The following is a 20,438-nucleotide window of genomic DNA, read 5'->3' as shown; positions in this document are numbered from 1 at the left end:
CACAGCAGGGATTATCAACATCCCAATTTTACAGGTTAGGAAACTGAGATTACTAAATTTTGCTACGGTCCTCCTGGAATCAGGGGTGAGAGGAATAAAGAAAACTCATTCTAACTCTTGTTAAAGTGGTGAGGAAGTCTTTATTCCAGACAATTGCAATAGGGGGTCATAACTTGCAACAGGAGAAAGCAATTGTGCTCAACTCCGCATACAGCAAAGACATCTGGGAGTTTATTACAGCCAACAGACAAGCAGAGTGAGCGGGTTAGCGGATGGAAAATTAAGAGAAGACATTAAGGGTAGGGGGATTCCTGCTTAAAGGCAGGCCAAGGACTTATATATTAAAGGACTTATGTATAAAGGAATTTGATCACATATGAAAAGTAACCAGATACCAAGGGTACAGGGATGACTTAGCAGAATTCACGCTAATACGGGGCTCTGCCCCGCCAGATTCGAAGGCCTCAATGGAGGCCCAGGCGAGTAGAGGGCTCGGAGGAGCCTGGCTAAAGTTTGGACAGGGAGAGTCTTTGTCACTGACTACCCCGTTCCTCTTTATTACCCAATCCCCATGAGGAGAGCTGGCAGGCAGCCACGGTCGAGGGTCCAGCTCTCCCCCCGAGTCAGCAATGACCGGCGGCCACGGATGCGGAGGCCAGGTTAGGCGACCACCGGCAGAAAATGGAGCTGAGCAACACCCCTCGCACCGCACGGGAGGTGACCCCACGCTCCGCCCGTCCGCCGCGCGGCCCACTTGAGGGGCGGGCTGCGCAGGTCGGGCGGGGCGGGGCCAGAGGCGCCGATTGGCTGGCGCGCCCCGCCCTGGTGTTTCCCCGGCCCCACCCCGTCACCCCTCACTGGCCGCCCCGCCTCTGCCGCGCTCCCCAAGCCAGCGAGGCCGCGCGCAGGCGGGTCCCGCGCTGCCCCGCGGGAGGGGCCGAGCTCGTGTTCCTCCTCCCTACCGGTCCCCATCCTTAAAGCACGAGTCCGGACGCCCCGCCTGTTGGAGACGGCCCCTGGGTCTGGACAGTGAGCAGCCGGGGCGGGCCAGGGCCGACCGAGGAGGGCCTGAGGCAACGGACCCGCCGCGGCTGGCACACAAGCCTCTCGGCCCCGACTGAGTGGTTGCGGTAGCTGCGAGGGAAGGGGTCGCGGGCGCCATTGCTGCCCGTCAGAACGCCGCAGGGTCTCCGTCAGCCCTCGGCTGCTCTACCCCGGCTGCGAGGAGCCGTCGCCAGTCCCCGGCCCGGTCTCGTGAATCGGGTGCCTCGTCTGCCGCCCGAGCCGAGACCATGTTTGACAAGACGCGGCTGCCGTACGTGGCCCTCGATGTGCTCTGCGTGTTGCTGGGTACGTACGCGCCGCCGGCCAGAGGGGCGTGTGCGCGCGAGCCCGGGGTGTGGGTGCACCGGTGGGTTGCGGCTGTGTGTCCGCCGGGAGGGGACTCGACGAGAGCCGCGGACGGGCGTGGGGTGGGTTGTGTGTGTGTGTGTGTGTGTGTGTGTGTGTGCCTGACGCGCGAGCCGTGCCGGGCGAGACGCTGGGGGCGGCTTCCGCAGCCCGGGGACCCCGCTTCGCAGCCCGCACCCCGACTCCTGCGTGCCCGCTGCTGTTTGTCGCCCGGCGGTGCGCTGAGCCCACTCTGCTTGGACGCTGTTCACGCCTCTGCGCTCCATCCCTTGCTCTCCTGTCCTCTGTTTCCCCTTCCACTCCCAGCCCGGAGGGTGGGCTCTTCCCCTCTCGGCTGTAGGAAAGCCTGGTCACTGGCTCATCAGGTTCAGTAGCGAAACGGGAGGTTTGATGCATTGGGGGTTCTCAGTAACTGGCGCCAGTGCCAGGTTTATCTTACTTGTGGGAAGCCGTTTACATTTCCGTCTATAAAAGACTAGAACTCTCCTAATTAGAAGGTGTTAAATTGTCAGGCTTGTAAATTGTCAGGCTGTAAGTGGGTGTGATGATGCCAGGTTTCTGCCTATAGGTTTGAAGAACCTTGCTTTTTTGGGGCTGGAGTGGGGATGGTGTGCCCCAGACCTGCTGTGTCCTTCTCTGCACAGACCTTGCCATTGTGTAGCTTTCCATCTCCTGTGAGAGCCCAGAAGGAGCACTAGACATTTCTTTGGCTGCAGCAAATTTGGCGTTGTCTTTCTGGCAGAAGAGTTCAGTTGTGGGTCTTCTGGTTGCCAGTTGCTCTTTTATTTTGATGAGAAAGAATTGAAGTCATTTGGCTAAGGGATAGGCGTTGGGAGGAGAGATTTTCACCTTTTCAGTATGTATTGTGTAACGCATTGTCTTTGAACTATTTATATGTTATGGAAAAAACGACAACAAGAAGACCTGCTCGATGTTTGGGTAGTCCTACTCATGGTTGAGTATCGAAGTAATGGTATTGGCAAGTTCTCAGCGTTGGTTGGAGAGCTGTGACTTTAGCATCCTAGATGCAGGTCTGCATAATGGCTTTTCAGTGATAGGAAATTTTCCCCGGTCTTAATCCAGTATTCCACTCTCTTGCCTCAAACCTGACCATTCAGGTGCTTTCAGTCTTGCCGAATTTTTACAAATTCTGTTACCTGTTTTTTGAGGAAAAATCTCTTTTTTATTTATGGAACATCTTTATTGTTTATGAAGACACTGTATAGCTTCACAGTGAATTTTAGGAATTCAGTTTAGGAAAGGGAAACACGATTTTGGAACACTATTTTTATAGAAGCACAAGTGATCCTTTCAGATGTCCGGACATATTCATAATTACATTAAATATATTCAAATTTATTTTCAGTGAAAAGCTTACCTTGGTAAAGATGTTATATTTAAAAATGTATTTTAACTTGTACTGAATGTTAGTGGGGGTTTGTTAAACTTCATTTATATTATAGTGAAGGGAGAGGAAAATGTTTAGTCATAAGTGACTTTGATAATTCTAATATATTGGATATTATTCTGTCATTGCCACATATTGTGTATTGTCAGAATTATATATAAACTTCCCCTTTTCCTACCTTGTGGGAGTTGGTAATTTATGAAACAAACGTCATGTTTTCTCTTTGGGCCAAACACTGAACCAGGATAGATGAAACATAATACTGCTCTGAGGTAGCTCAGTGTTATTAAACAGAAAGCCATATGGTAAATCTATGTTTTGTTTTGTTTTAATTCATGTATAATGGAGGAAACTATATGCAGTACAACTTTATAAATTGTAGGTTCTTGCAGTCTATATTTTCAATATGATGGAAACATCACATAATTGTCCTATAGAGGTAAGAGTAATTTTATTGCTACATGGACCTGACAGTTGCAGAATTTATGATGGCTCTCAAAAAAGATAAAATTGTGTTTATGATTTTAAGTATCTTTGATGGTTTTGGAAAAAGCTTGTTTTGGGAACTTATGCATTTAGTATCAGTATCAGATACTTATACTGATCTATTTGAAACACATTTTATCTGTTCTTGTGTTACTAGAGTTTTAAAGTAATTCAGTGCATTGCCAAGATAAGCCCAGAATTCCCTATTCCTAAATAGAAAGTGAAGTGTTATTTTAATTTGGTATATACGATGACATTAGATTTAACAGTATCAACACTCCATTACAAGCAGCAATGAAGGAGGACAGTGATGCTAGAGATACAAAGCATTTCCATGCTGAGTTTTGGGAGATAATGTATTTTTATAGCAAACTCACCTTTCTAGTGGAGTCTAAGCATCCGCTTTAAACCAAACTTTAAATTTGGTTTTCATTCACCTTACTGACAGCAGGAGATTGGCGGCCTAAAATCGTGATAGCTCAAAGAGGGTTATCAACCTGGCATTAACTTTTTTCTTTTTCTTTGGAGAGCTACAGGTGAGATTTGACTATAGCAACAAAAAGATGATTAAGCACTTCATAAGTACAGGGTTATGTGAAAGTGATTCATAATTATAATGTGAATATGTTCCAGGTTCTGTTAATGATCACCCAACATCATATAGTCTATCCATTTGATATGCTGATGTTATGTGAGTGTGTTACATGGCTACTTTATAATATTACAGAAGGTGACGTCTGTTGAAGTGATAGTTAAACATGCTTGTGGGGGTGTGTGTGGGTTGTTCATGCGTGCATATGTGTATACGCGTTTCTACCCCAAGTCAGTGTTATCACCGTTGTGAAACGTGAGTTCCTCCATATAATATACCCAGATTATTAGTTCCTTTAGTGGATCTGGTCAATTCTTGGAAGAAGAGTGAGAATTTTGAGAGATGATGTATATTTGATTCCTTTCTGAGATGGAGCATGGTCTTGCCATCTTTCTCTGGCTCTTTTGATAATGAGTTCTATGATTGTAGAAAAGGCCATAAATACCATCTGAGCACACAAGAAAAGCTGCTCTACAGAGAATGGTAGTGGGCTGGTATGAAAGCTGTGTTTTTGCTCAATGTTTTAAACCATGTCCTGAATAAAACTTATTAGTGTTTAATTGCTGAGGGTCATTCTAGATTTTATGTACCCTGGCATTAGGCTGCCAGTTAATGGACACTGAGTCCACTAATTGATTCAGTGCACATTGATTGAAGGCTAACTCTGTTCCAAGTTCATGTTAAGTGCTAGGGATACAAAGATGAATAAGACAATCTGTGCCATAAAGGAGTTCAGGGTCTAATGAGGGAGAAACAAACAAGAGTCACAACACATCATGATAAGTGTAGTAATAAAGGTATGGAATAGATGGCCTTTGAGTACAGAGAAGAGAGTTAGTTGCTCTAGATGTGATCCATTATAGATAAAAGGGTTGTCTGTTTATTCTTAGAGATGCAGAAATGACAAAAATTACCTAGGACTACTCTTAGAATCTTTTTTTTTTTTCCTTCCTCAACTTGATATAGGGCAGTGGGAACCCAAATAAGTACCTGTGTTTATGACTTTTTTGCAGGTTCTCATGATGCCTAGAAGATTTGGGTGGAACTGGCAAAACCTTTTTATGTGCCCTTGTTTTGCTGGGTGGCGGTCATTTGGAATATCCTTCTGTATTGTATATTCTCCTTTTGCCCCTTCAGATTTTTTCTCCACCCTGCTCTTGCTTTTTGGTTTCTGGTTGGCTTTGACCAATGGGACAAGAGCAGGAGGCCTGGAAGAGCCAGTTTACTCCTGCTGGATTTGTGTTGCCAGAGCTGTTCTGTGTTTTGTGAGTAGGTCACAGCTTCTATTCAGTGGCCTTCTGTGCCAGCCAGCTACAGTTACAGATTTTCTGGGATCTGGTAACCCTTTACTTGCCCCTTTAGGCATAGAGATGATAATGACTTCCTCATGTTGCTGGTGTGGGAGTATTCCACCATCCCCTGCTGCTTTCCCTAAACCCTGCCTATACGTTTTTTTTTTTTTTTTGGTGGTACGCGGGCCTCTCACTGTTGTGGCCTCTCCCGTTGCGGAGCACAGGCTCCGGACGCACAGGCTCTGCGGCCATGGCTCACGGGCCCAGCCTCTCCGCGGCATGTGGGATCTTCCCGGACCGGGGCACGAACCCATGTCCCCCGCGTCGGCAGGCGGATTCTCAACCACTGCGCCACCAGGGAAGCCCTATACTTGTGAAGATTATTCTTTCATTAAATTCTTTCTTGAAAACCTTATTTGGATGTGCTGTTTTTTTTCTCCAGGGCCCTACTGATAATACTCATGTTATGTCCAAACAGATCTGAGGTAACTTCCCTTTCTGCACTTGACACCAGTTACAGTTTCCCATAATAGCAGGTGATACAGCAACTCATGGGCCCCAACATTGGCTTTCTTGGAATGGAGGGGGTCATGATTACCTCAGCATGCTGCAAACGTGGTATCACCATTATGCCAAATCAGAGTCAATAAAATTAGGGGAAAATGTGGCAGCAAAAAACATTGGCAGCCATAGGTGGTTGTGGAATCTCTGTTACTTATTCTTCTCCAGTAACTATGCTGACGTCATCCTGCCCCTTAAGTAGTACCCCTCACGAGTGCTCCCTTTCCTGACCCTGAATCTGGACCCCTTTTTCAAGGAAAAATCAAATACTTAATGAAAGAGTCTCACTTGCTAAATAGTCTGCAGCCTTCCCTTTTCTCCTAACATTTATTTGTTCATTCACTCATTATTGGGTGAATTCACTCATGTATTTGTTTCTTATCTAGTAGGTGCTGGGCATTCTGTTAGATACCAAAGAGGTAAATAAATAAATAGGACATAGTGCCTATCCTACTTGCCATTTCAACTTCTGTTAACTTCTATTCAGCAAACTTCTTTTGCTTCTGATGAAAGTTTACTGTGCTTGTTTCTCTGTTTTACGTAACTTCTCTTTCCTCTCAGCTACAGAGAGAGAGAAGGAATCTCAAAAGATGAACACAAATTTGTCAAACTGGCATCTTCTTGGGTCAGACTGGCCTCCTGTTGCAAGGCTTTTTCTACCTTTAAATGGCTGGTTTGGAACAAAAGCAGAGGCCTGGAGGAAATTGATAGTATTTGGCTCTAGTTGGTTTTATACAGTTGACTTTAAACTTAAATTTACCTTGCTTGGAATAGAGTATGGAAATATTCAGAGAGCATTCCCCTCTATAGCTTTTATGAAAAGTAATTTTTTCCTTTATATTCTTTTTGAATTACATCCTTTTGGAAACTCATGGACATGCTATGAATCTTTATTAATTTCTTTCTTGTTTAGTCATTTTTGGCTGAGTTCTACCAAAGTTTCCTATGTGTTACTTAGCTTGTGGAATTATTCTAATTCTTTTTGATAAGAAATTAAAGTTTAAATTGTTACTGTTTACCCTGCTAAAAAAGAAGTTGGTAGTAAGTCATTAAACACCCACATTTTAAGTGAACAAGTTAACGTGTAGCTTCAGTTTTATGGAAAGGAATTTGGAATGTTAATTGTTTGTTTCCTCCTAATTTAGGTGGCTTAATTCAGCATATGAGATGGGAATATACAGTCTATGTAGTAAGCTAGTTAGGGATTATATGGGCACTGTCTTGCCTCTTTTCTTATTTTCTTTCCGAAAAAGCGTTCATTCAGATATTATGAGCAGTGGTTACAAGTAACTTTCTTCTTTCTTTTTGGCCCTCTTCTTTTTCTACTTACCTTATTTTTCATTTTCATTTTTTCCACTCCAGCTTGCTTTCCTTCTTCCCTTCAACCTTCTTGCTGTCTAGGTTTAAAGCCCAGATGGCTCAGAGTTGTTTTTTACTTAACTGAAACTAGTCTAACATTGGGAATGACTTTTTCTTTAAAACATTAGATAGACAGCACAGTCTAGTGACGGACTCTGGATCCAGACTGCCTAGGTTCACATTCCAGCTCCTCCATTTACTAGCTGTGTGACCTTGGGCAATTTTCCTCTTTGTGCCTCTGTTGCCTCAGCTGTGTAATGATAAAAGTACCTACCTTGTATGGTTGTTGTGAGGCTTAAATGAGTCAATATATAAAGGGCTTAGAGCAGTGCCTTGCACTTACTGTTCACAATATGTTTGTCAAATAAAATTAATCATCTATAATCCTACTATAACAACATCATTATTTTAGTAAAAATAGCATCAACATCGTTTTGTAATAGGGACAAAAACACAAATTTTAAACCGTTTCCCATGAGTACTCACGGAATGTCTTTGAAGCCTACAGAACATCTTGAAATAGTAGTGTTTTATCAGTCACAGGTAAAAACCACATATATGATCTTCAGGTAGTGGTAATCCCGGCTATGGTAGAAATCGATCTGTATAGTCTGTGGTAGAATGTAATTAAACAAATGGAAAAACTGTTACTTTATACAGTGGTGAAGTCCTGAATTTCAGCTTAATCAAGAAAATGGAGTTAGCCACACTCTGGTCACCTTCACTGTTTTTATTGCCCAGGCCTTGGAAATGATTGAGTGACCATGTAAAAAAGTAGACTTAATATTCCTAAATTTTTTGAATGACCTTAATTGTGCATCCTCATTTGTATAAATTCTATTGTTTGAATTCCTATCTGCAGTTAAACAGGCAGCAAAGAAAAAGCTATTGTGTAATACCTCTTCATACCCCATCTCCCTCTTACCTGTTTTTCCAATCAGGTTTTATTTATTTATTTATTTGCTTGCTTGCTTGCTTGCCGTGGCACGCGGCTTATTGGATCCTAGTTCCCTGTCCAGGGATCGAACCGAGGCCCCCTGCAGTGGAAGCGTGGAGACCTAACAACTGGACCTCCAGGGAATTCCCTCAGATATTTATTTTGACATATGTTAACCTGATACTATTTTTTATGTTGTGTTTAACATAATGTTAAGTTTTTAAAATATTTGACTTTGCAACATCCTTCATTTATTTATTTATTAGCTATTATTTGCTTAGTACAATGCTAGGAGCTGTAATTATCACTGTGAAAAAGATAGGTAAGGTCTCTATACTAATATATAAGATAATTACAGATGTTTGTGAATGCCATGGAAGAATGAAAAGAAGGTTAGAAGAGAGTGAGATGTTGGGAGGTGGCAATCTCAAGGAAGGCTTCTCTGATGAGGGCATTTTTGATTTCAGACTTAAGGATGAAAGTAAGTTGGTCATGGAGGAGCTGGAAGAAGATGATTCCAGGCATAGGGAAGAGCAGGCGTTGAGGGCTAAAGGGGCAAAGGGCATTTGTAACAGAAAAGAGGCCAGTGTGGCTGGAATATAGTATGTATCCATGATATTCCTTTTTTTTTTTTTTTTTTTGGTGTGCGGGCCTCTCACTGCTGCGGCCTCTCCCGTTGCGGAGCGCAGGCTCCGGACGCACAGGCTCAGCGGCCACGGCTCACGGGCCCAGCCGCTCCGCGGCATGTGGGATCTTCCCGGACCGGGGCACGAACCTGTGTCCCCTGCATCGGCAGGCGGACTCTCAACCACTGCGCCACCAGGGAAGCCCCCCATGATATTCTTAATAGTGAATTTTGTAACTTATTTCTAAATGTCAGAGTGGATAATAATAATAACTGACATTTACTTAGTGCTCACTAAGCCCTGTGTGGCTGTGAGGTCTCTCAAAAACGTGCTCAGGGAGGATAGCTTGTTCATCTTCCTTCCGTAGATGATGGAACTAAGGCCTAGAGTAGTTGGGAAACTGCCAGTGTAACTCAGGTAAGAAGTGGTATGGTTGGGAATTGGGAAATGCATTTTTAAGGATTATAACTTTTGAATTCAGATTGACTGATCTAGATTTGAGAAATGAAGAGGGTGAGGAATGAAGGATTGAGGGAATTAATTGGCTGTAAAAGCAGTGGTTATTTTAGGTGGCCTTAATGTTTTATGACTATCTTTATTCTATATGATGTTGCTGCAGAGTCAGTTTCTGCTTATCATATTTTGAGTGTGTGTCTGCTGTCCAAAGGAGGCACTTTAATTTTTCATAAGTCAAACGCATAATAACTACTAAGAGTTTGCTAGGAGGGTATATCATACTGGAAGATGTAACTGATTTGCCCTGTTCAGTAACATACCCACAGACTTTTTCTTCAAATACGTTGTTGTCGTAGGCTTTTCTACCCAGTAAAGGAAGACCTTTGTCCTTCATTGCATTTCACATGAGTCATGTGTATAGAGTTTAGAGTCACCTTTCGTAACTCATTCCAGCAGATATAGTTAGAGCCTCATGGTTTAGTTCTCAGTTGTCACTGCTTGGAAATGTTTCCTGAGTCTTTTTTCAGGGTGGAGTGCCCAGGAAAATGACATATAGGAAATGTGTAGCGGATGAGCTCTTGAGTTAATTGGCAGCTTGTTAAGCCAGGTTCTGCCTTGCCTTTTGGTTCATTTACGTCAGCAGGAATAGAGATGGGTTGGCTGCTTAGGTGCTTGAGGTAAATGAGAAGAAGAGAAGAAAAACGTTCTTTATTGAATGAATAAATGAGCCTTTGGTAAATGTTTTACATAAACTCATGAATCATCACAGAACTGTATGGGATTAGCCTATGGTATTAGCCTCATTGTATGCCCTAGCACTGGTAATACAAAATGGGTGAAAAAATAAAACAAAACCCATGGATCTCAAATAGCTTCTTGCTTACTCTGGAAGACAGGCTCATAACAAACAATGACAATACTGTATGGTAAGTTGAGTGCCTGATATGTCACAGCACTTAGGTTACTAAGAATGAGTGAGATAGGGCCTCCATCCCCAGGAGGTACACAGAGCACTGTAAGGGGAGAGAAGTAGGAATTTGAATGAAGTCTGTCTGTATTTCAAAATAGTTTCTCCTGAGACCACTGCTTTTACTTTCCAGCAGAGGTACTGTAAACCTTTGGGGACATCACTTTTGGCTAGTGCTAAATTCTGGAAATAATTCCTGTAGATAGTTCAGAATCCATCTATATTACTGGGTGGAAACACTGTAATACTGGTGCTTAGAAAGTGCGTGGCACATGGTAGGCTTTCAGATATTTGTTGCCTGAGTGAGTAGGCAATAGACTTGAGGCAGCCACTCTTCTGGGGTTGGAATTCTCACTCCATCTATTACTAACTGTACGACATTGGGCAGGTTGCTTCAACTCTCCATGAGTTTTGTCATCTAATGAGGAAAAAGATGATGATAATAGTGTCTTCCTCATAGTGCTGTGAAATTAGATGAGATAATGTATGAGACAGTGTATGTGAAGTGTTTAGCGTATTCCTTGCCTGTGCTATTGTTGTTATCATTATCATTGTTAAGTTAATAAACCAACGTAGTACCACTGACCCAGTCTGTTATTTAAATTTGATACCATGTGCTGGTGACTTTTCTTTTGGAACATTATTTAGTGTAGTTCTAGCTTCAGTTTAAATAGCATTTAAATTGGAACTTGGTTCATATTTCAGTTTTTAGTGTCCAGATCACTGTGGGAGATGTTTTGATTACTTCTAACCTGTTTCTTTCTGGAATCAGATACCTTACTGAGATCTTCTCATTTTACTTCTAGGTAAGCAATATTCCCACAGCTCATAGACAAAGTACCCAAACGAATGTTTGTGTTTGTAGAGAGAAGAGCAGACTAGAAATAGGAATAAACAAAGGTGTGTGTGAAGTGGGAATGGCATGGTTGAGGTAGTCATAAGTTCTCTTAGTACTCACATTTTAAAACATGAAGATTTTACTTCTTGAATATAAACTAGTCAGAAGCTAATAACTTGCAATACAGGTTGAAGTACAACTGCAATACAGCTAAACATAACCAGTTCTTATAACTTCTCTTGATCAGTAAGAATTTTTCCTTTTTTTCTTTCCATAGAGTTTAAAAAATAAATGTATATAGTGATCACATCCATCTGCAGTGTTCTTGGATAGTCCTAATTTTAGGTAACAGTCTTCTTCACAGAGGCAGTTTGTTAAATGTATGACTAAATGTAATTTAAAGTCATACTTTTATAATATTTTTCTTAAAAAAAACTATTAAAAAAACCCACACTTTTTCAAATGACATCCCAATTTGATTTAGAAAATATACCTAGCATAGTTATGCAGCAGAAGCAAGTGATGTTTATTGTATTTTACTTTATTTTATTTTATTTTTTTGTGGTACGTGGGCCTCTCACTGTTGTGGCCTCTCCCATTGTGGAGCACAGGCTCCGGACGCGCAGGCTCAGCGGCCATGGCTCACGGGCCCAGCCGCTCGGCGGCATGTGGGATCTTCCCGGATCGGGGCACGAACCCGTGTCCCCTGCATCGGCAGGCGGATTCTCAACCACTGCGCCACCAGGGAAGCCCGTATTTTACTTTTTTTTAAATGGCATTGATAGAAGAGAGGAATTTTGAATATGCTCCTTCTCAAATATTGTCTGTGTCTAACCCAGTGGCCCAGTTGGAGAAAAGGTCTCTTAATTTGTGATTGTTATCAAAACTTGTTAGGCAAGTTATGGGTAATACTCAACTTTATAGCTCGTGTTGGATATCTACATTAATATGAGAGATTCTAAGTTCTGCCATTGAATATAGTTTAATTACTAACCAAATCTAATAAATAAATTACCTTTTAAGAAGATAAGTTTTTGCATTAGGATTTGACATTGTGGATGATTTTTCACTGAATAACAATTTTGTTTATGTAACTTTTTTTAAAGGGTTCAAAGTGTGGTCTGGTAGTGAAAGAGGTTGGCTTGGAAGTCACATTCTAGTCTTTCTTCTGCTACTCTCTCTGATCACATGGGCAAGATCACTTGGGCTCCTTCGTCCACTTTATATGTAAATTATAGTGAGAAGAATGTCTGCCTTGCCTATCTCTCTGGATCATAGGGGTGAGCAAACCTTTCTTATTAAGGAGAGTCAGTAGCTGCAGAATATGTTGGAGCAGTTGATACCACTGGACTCAGGGTAGGAAAACAAAGAGCACATGGTAAATGGGGCATTTTGAGCAACTGCAGCAGACTTGCAGGAGATCAATTATAAATCTAGCCTGGCCATGAAGGCAGTGAGTGTTGTCAGCAGAAAATAGGAAAAAGCTGAAGACTGATTGAAGTATTCTGGAAGTAGTGATAAAGGAAAAATGGGCCCTGATACAGAGCAATGTAGGCCCCCCTGCTTGAGTCTCTTCTTTTGCCACACATAGGTATATGACTTTATCAGTGACCAAATGGCTCATGAAATCTTGCAACTAGTTGGTTACTCTTATGTCAGCCATACTGTGAGAAATGGTAAGATATGCTACCTTGAGAATCCAAAGCAAAATATAATTTGGTCAGATTCGCTGAAATTTCAGTGAAGGGAGATTTCAGTTTTAAAAAAGATAAAGAATAATGTTCACCTACTATCAAATTAGAAAGAAAAAACGAAAAAAGAAAGAAACAACAATTCTAACCTAGTCTGCTTAATATCCGGAGATTGTCATCTGTATCAACAGCAATTTGTCTTCGGCTAAGACTGTCAAATTCTTTTGGCAAAGATCTGAAATGCCAGGGGAATCTCTTCTAACTTTATATCCACCTGTGCTATATTCTATTCCAGTGACTTGCAGAATAGTAAATAGGAGAGAGATGTTCTTTGAAATAAAATAATAACATTATCTAGGATTATGTTTCTGCTTTCCTCAGTACTAGTCTTGCAGTTTGTTAGCCAGTTAATGATTGGAATGGTGAGACCTTAATGTTACTGTTTAGCTGTAGCTGGCAGAATGACTCATTACTACGTAGGGCATTGGGATATAGCTATCATTGAACAGTTAAGTAATTTCGTCTATCCTACAGCCCTGGAAACCCACCACCAATTAGAAATATGTACATCATAATTAAAATACCATGGCTGAAGTTGTAAGAAAATCTTGACAAAATTGAGTCCTATTTAGGAGTCATATTTTTTGTTTGCTAATAATTTAGAACTTACACTTAAAAACATTGAGTAGTTGTGACTGAAGTTTTAAACTCATAAGCCTCTGTAGCCCAAAGGCCCTGATGTTAGCTTTGGCTAACTTAATTTCTTCTGATAAAAAGGGAGGCAAAGAGGAGAGTGAGGAAAAGGAAAGTTTAAAAAAACGAAGAAGTGAATATTGCTGTAGTATGTTTTTACCTTCCAAGAGGAAGTCAGGAGAGTTGGTAAAGCTTCTTTGAGAGGGAGAGGGCCAGTAGAATTAATCATGAGGATGTACCTCACAAGGCCTGAGATTGCTGCCCAGTAAGGAGATTGTAGTGGAGGTTCTGATTTTCAGTTGGATAAATCTAAGGGTCACATTTATAGTAATTTAAATTTCCTGAAGTAAGGAATTTGTCCTTTAGGTTGATCGACTATAATTCAACCTATGTTTAGGATTTACTAGGAAAAAAGAGCAGATTGCTGGAAAAATTTTGTTATAGTTACCCTTCATGTCCTCAGACTTTTCATAATTAAGAATGAAATATTGAGATTGGAGGGGAATTCCCTCGCGGTCCAGTGGTTAGGACTCGGCTCTTTCACTGCCATGGCCTGGGTTCGATCCCTGGTTGGGGAACTAAGATCCACAAGCTGCCCAATGCGGCACAATCAATCAATCAATCAATCACATTTTTAAAAAAGGAATGAAATATTGAGATTGGAAGACAGCATAACTTGGTTGAATATTTTGTAAATTAAAAGCAGAAGAGTTTGAAATTTTGAACTGTAAGGTACATCAAACAGAATTGTGGCAGAAATGTTATAGCTCATATAGGGGCTAGCCATAGGCATGTTTTAGTGTATTATCTGAATATATATAATTCAGAAGAAGGTGTTTATGTTGTAGGAGATAAAGACATATTAGTACTGTGTATAATAAGAGGGGTGAATGGGTACTTTTTGAGGGGGCTAGCATCATATATGTGCAAACTATAATTACTCAAAACAAGAGGGGAATGGACTGTTGTATTATTTTAAAGCAGTTTAAATGTAGGGTGTTACCTTGCAATTTCAACAGAACTTTATGAAAATATTTTGTATGTTATCAAGATACTAAATAAGTTTCCATTTATTTTTACTAATGTATAAAAGTTTTACAGAATTATTTTATATTGATAGGATGCATAAAAGTTAAAGAATATGGACACTGGAAACATACTGGTCTGAGTTTGAATTCTAGTTCTATCACCTACCACTAGGGTAAATCACCCAAGTTGACAGCTTCAGTTTCTTTATCTGAAGAGGACTGGGTCTTCATCTGTATGTTCTCCTTGGCTGTGATGCAGTGTCCACTACATAGTAGGCATTTGTTTATTACCGTAATATTAGTTCTTCACATATTGTGTGCTAGGCTCTGTCTTAGGCAGTGGAGATGCATATAATCACACAAATAAATATAAAAATGAACCAATAAGTGCTATGAAGGAGAGGTATGGGTACTATGCGAGTTTATAAAACGGGTTTTGAATAAGGAGGATAGGGTAGTTTTTTAAAATGATGACTTTGGCTGCAGGGAGGAATAAGAGATTGAAGCTGGAAAAGAATGGATTTAGGGAGATCAGTTAGGAGGCTGTTGCAGCCGTCCAAATGAGATAATGGTAGTGAAAGTAAAGAGGGGCTGGTGGAAATGGAGAAAAGTTTGAAGGGATTTGTGAGGTATCTGAGAGGTAAAATGGACAGGTTTTGGTGACATATTGAAAGTGGAAAGTCTGAGAGAGAGAAATGTCAAAGATAGTTCTGAAAGTTCTGGCTTGCGTAATTGGATAGACGTTGGTTTCTGTAATAACTGAGCTGGGGAGCACTAGGAGAGAACCCATTTGAGATGGGAAGGGGGATGGAGATGAGGTAGTGAGTTTGGTTTTCAGCGAGTTGTGTTTCAGGTGCCTTTGAAATTTCCAAGAGGAAGTATCAAGTCCTTGTTTGGATAAATGGGTCGAAAGCTCAGAGGAACTGTGTGACTTTTGGGAGTCATTGGCATATTCATGGTAACTGAAGTCATGAGAATTGATGAAATCTCAGGAAGAAGTTATAAAGTGAAAAGGAAAGAAGGTTTAGGACCGAGCTATGAGAAACACCAACCAATCTAAAAAGATTGGTTGGAGGAAATGAAAAATACCAAGACTGAGAGGGAGGGAACACTTTAAAAACTAGGAGAATGTTTCTGGAAAGCCAAGTGAAGAGAATGCTTCAAGGAGAGAGTGTTAACAATGTCTACATTCTCCTGAAATGTAAGTAAGATAACACTTGGAAAGTGTCCATTGGGTTTAGTTATACAAAAGTCATTGATAACTTTATGTAAAGCCATTTTTAAATTGGGGTGGGCTGGAGGCTTCCCTGGTGGCGCAGTGGTTAAGAATCCGCCTGCCAGTGCAGGGGACACGGGTTCAAGCCCTGGTTGGGGAAGATCCCACATGCCGCAGAGCAACTAAGCCCGTGTGCCCCAACTACTGAGCCCGTTACCCTAGAGCCCGTGCTCCGCAACAAAGAGAAGCCACCTCAATGAAAAGCCCACGCACTACAATGAAGAGTAGCCCCCGCTCGCGGCAACTGGAGAAAGCCCACGCGCAGCAACAAAGACCCAACGCAGCCAAAAATAAATAAAATAAATACATTTATTTAAAAAAATGTTAAAAAGATAAATTGGGGTGGGCTGAGAAGTGAGTAGTTGGTGAAGTGGAAATCTGTGGCTATTGGTAATTCTTTTAAAAAGTTGCACTTAGAAGGGAGAGTGTAGTAGCCAATAGTCTGGGATAATAGGTTGTCATGGTTTCCTGTGATATGCTCAATGGGGGAAGAAGGATCTTGCCAGATAGAGGGACCATTTTTAGGTCAACGGTATAGGAGTAGTTGAACTCCCCTTACAGAGCCCTGTTTACGGAGAACACTGGATTATTTGATATCCTTGTTTTCCAAAGTAACTGTTACCAAATGTGGTGGAGTTTGGGATATGAAGCCTGGTAGACTTGGTTTCAAAATTCTGCTTTGCTATATATTCTTGCTTCAGGTCACACAAATTCTTATTTAGTCTTGTTGAGCTTCAGTTTCTTCATTTGCATAATGGAGCAAATACTGTCTGCTTCACAGATTTGTTAGGAATAAATGAGAACCTATGTAAATAAAGTACCTGGTACTTAGTAGGCATTCAACAAACTAATATCTGCCTGTCTTTTTTTTCTTGCTTCCCATGGCAGCTGCTGTTTATTGTGTAGTTTCAGCATTGCATGTTTGCTCTTAGCCATAAAGGAATAATTTGCGGGAGTTCTTCCTTCTTGCAACTTATCTTCTGTATAAAATAACTTGAGTGGTACAAACATACGTTTTTGGGAAAACGGATATATGATTTGCTACTGCAATAATAACTATTAAAAAAAGAATTTTACCAAACTTTTTGGCTTGTGTGCCCTTTTAAAAAAGTGTGTGTGTTTTAAACAAAGCTTACTAATTTAGATATGCCACTTTGGTAACTTCCTGCCAAAGTTAGAGTTTTTATGTTTTCCTTCTGAGACACACCTTAGTATAACTTTATTTTAGTTTCTGGAACCTTGCCATTTGGCATAATTTCAGACTAGACATGATGGATCCACATAAATACTTTTAAGATTTAAAATACACAATACATTTTTTTTTATAGGTGGGGGCATGTGAAGTCTTAAAAGCCGTTGAGGTCTCAGGTCTGGATTTTATTTGGTTGTTTAAAATTTATTTGTAGTTTTGATTCTTGAATTACTTCTTATGCATATTTTGTACCAAAATGGTGAAATCAAGTCAGTCAGGTTTCTTTTCTACAAGTTCAGTTGCTAAAGCAGTCTCCTTAAAGGATTTAATATCTGCCCCCCAACCACCACCATAAAGTCTCTAAAGAGGAATTAATTTATGTATATACCTTCCTAGACAATGACTATTCTAGAAATTCTATAAAGGCATTAGAGTTTGCCAGCTTTAGTCAAGAATCAGTATGATAGTAAACATACACTTTTTATTCTTTGGAATATAGGTCTTCCTGCTGAATGGGAGAAGTCTCTTGCCCAGCTGCTAATAAGGGAGACTTTGTTGGTTAAGGGAAGTTTGTGGATGGTATTGCTGAGACTGGAAGTCTCATTGGTTCAAAGAGAGAAGTAACTTAATCAGGTGATCTCACCTGAACACAGGACGCTTTGTCTTATAAGCTTAAATAATACCCAGATAAAACCATACAGGTCAATTTCTTTAAGCTAAAGACTAAATAAACTCTGTATAAACTATGTTTCAAAGAGGAAACTTCCCCTGATTCACTCATATATATTAAAAAAATTTATTTTATTTATTTATTTTTGGCTGCATTGTGTCTTTGCTGTTGAGCGCGGGCTTTCTCTAGTTGCGGTGAGCAGGGGCTACTCTTTATTGTGGTGCGCGGGATTCTCGCTGCGGTGGCTTCTCTTTGTTGCAGAGCGCGGACTTTAGTAGTTGTGGCTCGCGGGCTCTAGAGCACAGGCTCAGTAGTTGTGGTGCACGGGCTTAGTTGCTCTGCGGCATGTGGGATCTTCCCGGACCAGGGATCGAACCCATGTCCCCTGCATTGGCAGGCGGATACTTAAACCACTGCGCCACCAGGGAAGTCCCATGTTCATAGATTTTCCAAGTTAAAATAACTTTTTCACTGGAGGAACTTCTTATATCTTGTTTCTTTCCCCAAAGGTATATAGTTTGTAATATATTTTGCTGTTTGTATTTCGGAAATACATTGTGTTTCATTATATGGATTCAGCATAATGCATTTAACCCCATTTTTCGACGTTTGAGTCTTGGATATGGAATAACATCATTAGTAAAATCTAGATTAGTTTTTTCTTTTAAAATAATTATTCTGAGATTTCCAAATTTTCTAAAATTAACATGTAATAAATTGGTAAACTCCAAAAAGCCCAGAAAAGAATATAAGTATCACTACTAATCTTACTGCCACCCAGAGATGACCTCTTTTTTAACATTTTGGTTATATATCTTTCCAGACACTTTTTAAAAAAACCCGTGCTCTAAATGGAAATACAGTCTTCAAATGAGCTAAATAGGAAACTTCTCAAAAGAAATGATAGATCCCTCCCCGCCACCCCACGCCAAAAAAAAAGATCTGCCTAAAGTCCCTGTAGACCAAGCTAGAAGTCTATATTAACTGAGAATATCCTTCCAATGTTGAAGAAATAAAGAAATTTCAGACAGAATTCAACATACAAACCAATACAAGTCATTATTTATAATCATGTATGTATCCAGCATACTTTGATACTAACATGGCAAAGACATTTTATATATATATATATAAACATCCACACATATATATATATCCACATATATATATCCATTCTCTCTTTCTTATGAAAATATTAAGAAAAAATTAGGAATAGAATTTTACCAAACTGAATCTAGTTATCTAAAAGACAATATATTACAGTAAAGTTTGATAAGGTCCCAAAAAAATCAACTGAAATTTTAGAAGCAGTTGATTTTATTGGACATGACTGGAAAATTTTTAAAAATTAATTTTGAAGAAAGAAAATATTTTTCCAAATATGCTTATATATACATCTATATCATTCAATAAATCTATTTATATTTACATATTTATATTTTTATATTCAGTAAATATAAACTGTAGGTGTAGTGGACATCAGACTCTGTATTCAATGTTAGGCATGTGTTTTGAACAAGATTCATTTCTTGCCCTCAAGTAGCTTATAGTTTATTGAAAATATAGTTGAGGCCTAGTGATAGTGGTAAGAAAAAAAAAGAAGGAGGAAACAATAAAAGGCATTTTCATTAAAGAGAATAGACAATTCCTAAGCAGGTATTGGTGTGAAATAAAGTTTGAGTGATGAGTAGATCATACAATTTTATGTCTTATGTTGTTCTGTGCTGTCATTTCATGTCATGCGATATGATGCGAAATTATATTAAGGAGTAGAGAGACCACTTACTAATGGCAGTACTTGGATTTAAGAGCCTCATCACATTTGTCAGTTAAGAGATAACCTAGCTACAATGTGGCACGTGGACTCGAAAACTCAAGAGGGGCTTCAAGAGTATAAAAAAATTATCATAACACTTGTGAAAATTAATCAGAATAAACCAGGGAAATGACTGGAAATTTAAAAGAAGTATGTGGACTGTGAGGGAGAGGAGCAGTAGGAACTCTCATTTATTGCTGGTGGGATTGCAAAATAGTACACCCAGTTTGAAAGACAGTTTGGCAGTTTCTTACAAATCTAAACATACTCTTACACAGGATCTAATAATCATGCTCCTTGGTATTTACCCAAATGTAAAAAACTTATGTCCATACAAAATCCTGCATGTGGATATTTATAGCAGCTTTACTCATAATTGTCAAAATTTGGAATTTTTGGAATTCCAAAATTTTGGAATTTGGAAGCAACAATGATATCCTTCAGGAGGTGAATGAAACTATGGTACATCCAGACTAAGCAAAAAGTCATGAAAAGACATGGAGGAGCCTTAAATGTATATCACTAAGTGAAAGAAACCAATCTGAAAGGGCTACATACTGTATGATTTCCACTATTTGACATTCCAGAAAAGGCAAAACTATGGACAGTTGTTGCCAGGAGTTAGAGGAGAGAGAAGGATGAATAGGTGGAGCATCAGTGGATTTTGGGGGCAACGAAACTACTCTTTGTAATACTATAATGGTAGATGCATGTCATTCTACATTTGTCCAAACCCATAGAATGTACTACACCAAGAGTGAACCCTAATGTAAACTATGGACACTGGATGACAATTATTTGTCAATGTAGGTTCATTAAGTTTAACAAATGTACCACTTTGGAGGGATTATTGATAATGTGGGAGGCTGCGCATGTGTGGGGAAAAGAGGTATGTGGGCAATCTTTGTACCTTCCACTTAATTTTGCAGTGAACCTAACACTGCTCTGGAAAAAATAAAGTCTATTTAAATAAAAAAAAAAAATAAATAGATAACTAACAAGGAGTAACTACAGTATAGCACAGGGAACGCTGCTCAGTATTTTGTTAATAACCGAAATGGGAAAAGAATTTGAAAAAGAATAGATACATGTATATGTATAACTGAATCACTTAGCTCTACACCTGAAACTAACACAACA

The 20,438-nt window shown here is 40.1% G+C and overlaps 1 protein-coding gene across 4 annotated transcripts in view; it reads left to right on the top strand.

Annotated features, from left to right (window-relative positions):
* Positions 1 to 892: 892 nt before the first annotated feature.
* The window catches only part of PLPP1 (phospholipid phosphatase 1), a 119,216-nt gene continuing 99,670 nt past the window's right edge, over positions 893 to 20,438 (top strand). Inside the window, exon 1 of one of the 4 annotated variants that reach the window (XM_024130420.2) lies at positions 893 to 1,350. In XM_024130420.2, coding sequence (XP_023986188.1) covers positions 1,293 to 1,350 — 58 coding nt within the window. In that variant the 5' untranslated portion in view covers positions 893 to 1,292. The remainder of the gene's footprint in view (positions 1,351 to 20,438) is intronic. The other 3 variants (XR_008618057.1, XM_055086559.1, XM_055086560.1) reach the window with 3 other exon arrangements.

The sequence above is a fragment of the Physeter macrocephalus genome, chromosome 8 (genome assembly GCF_002837175.3).
Source record: "Physeter macrocephalus isolate SW-GA chromosome 8, ASM283717v5, whole genome shotgun sequence".
Taxonomy (NCBI): domain Eukaryota; kingdom Metazoa; phylum Chordata; class Mammalia; order Artiodactyla; family Physeteridae; genus Physeter; species Physeter macrocephalus.
This window is presented reverse-complemented; position numbering and strand designations above follow the sequence as displayed.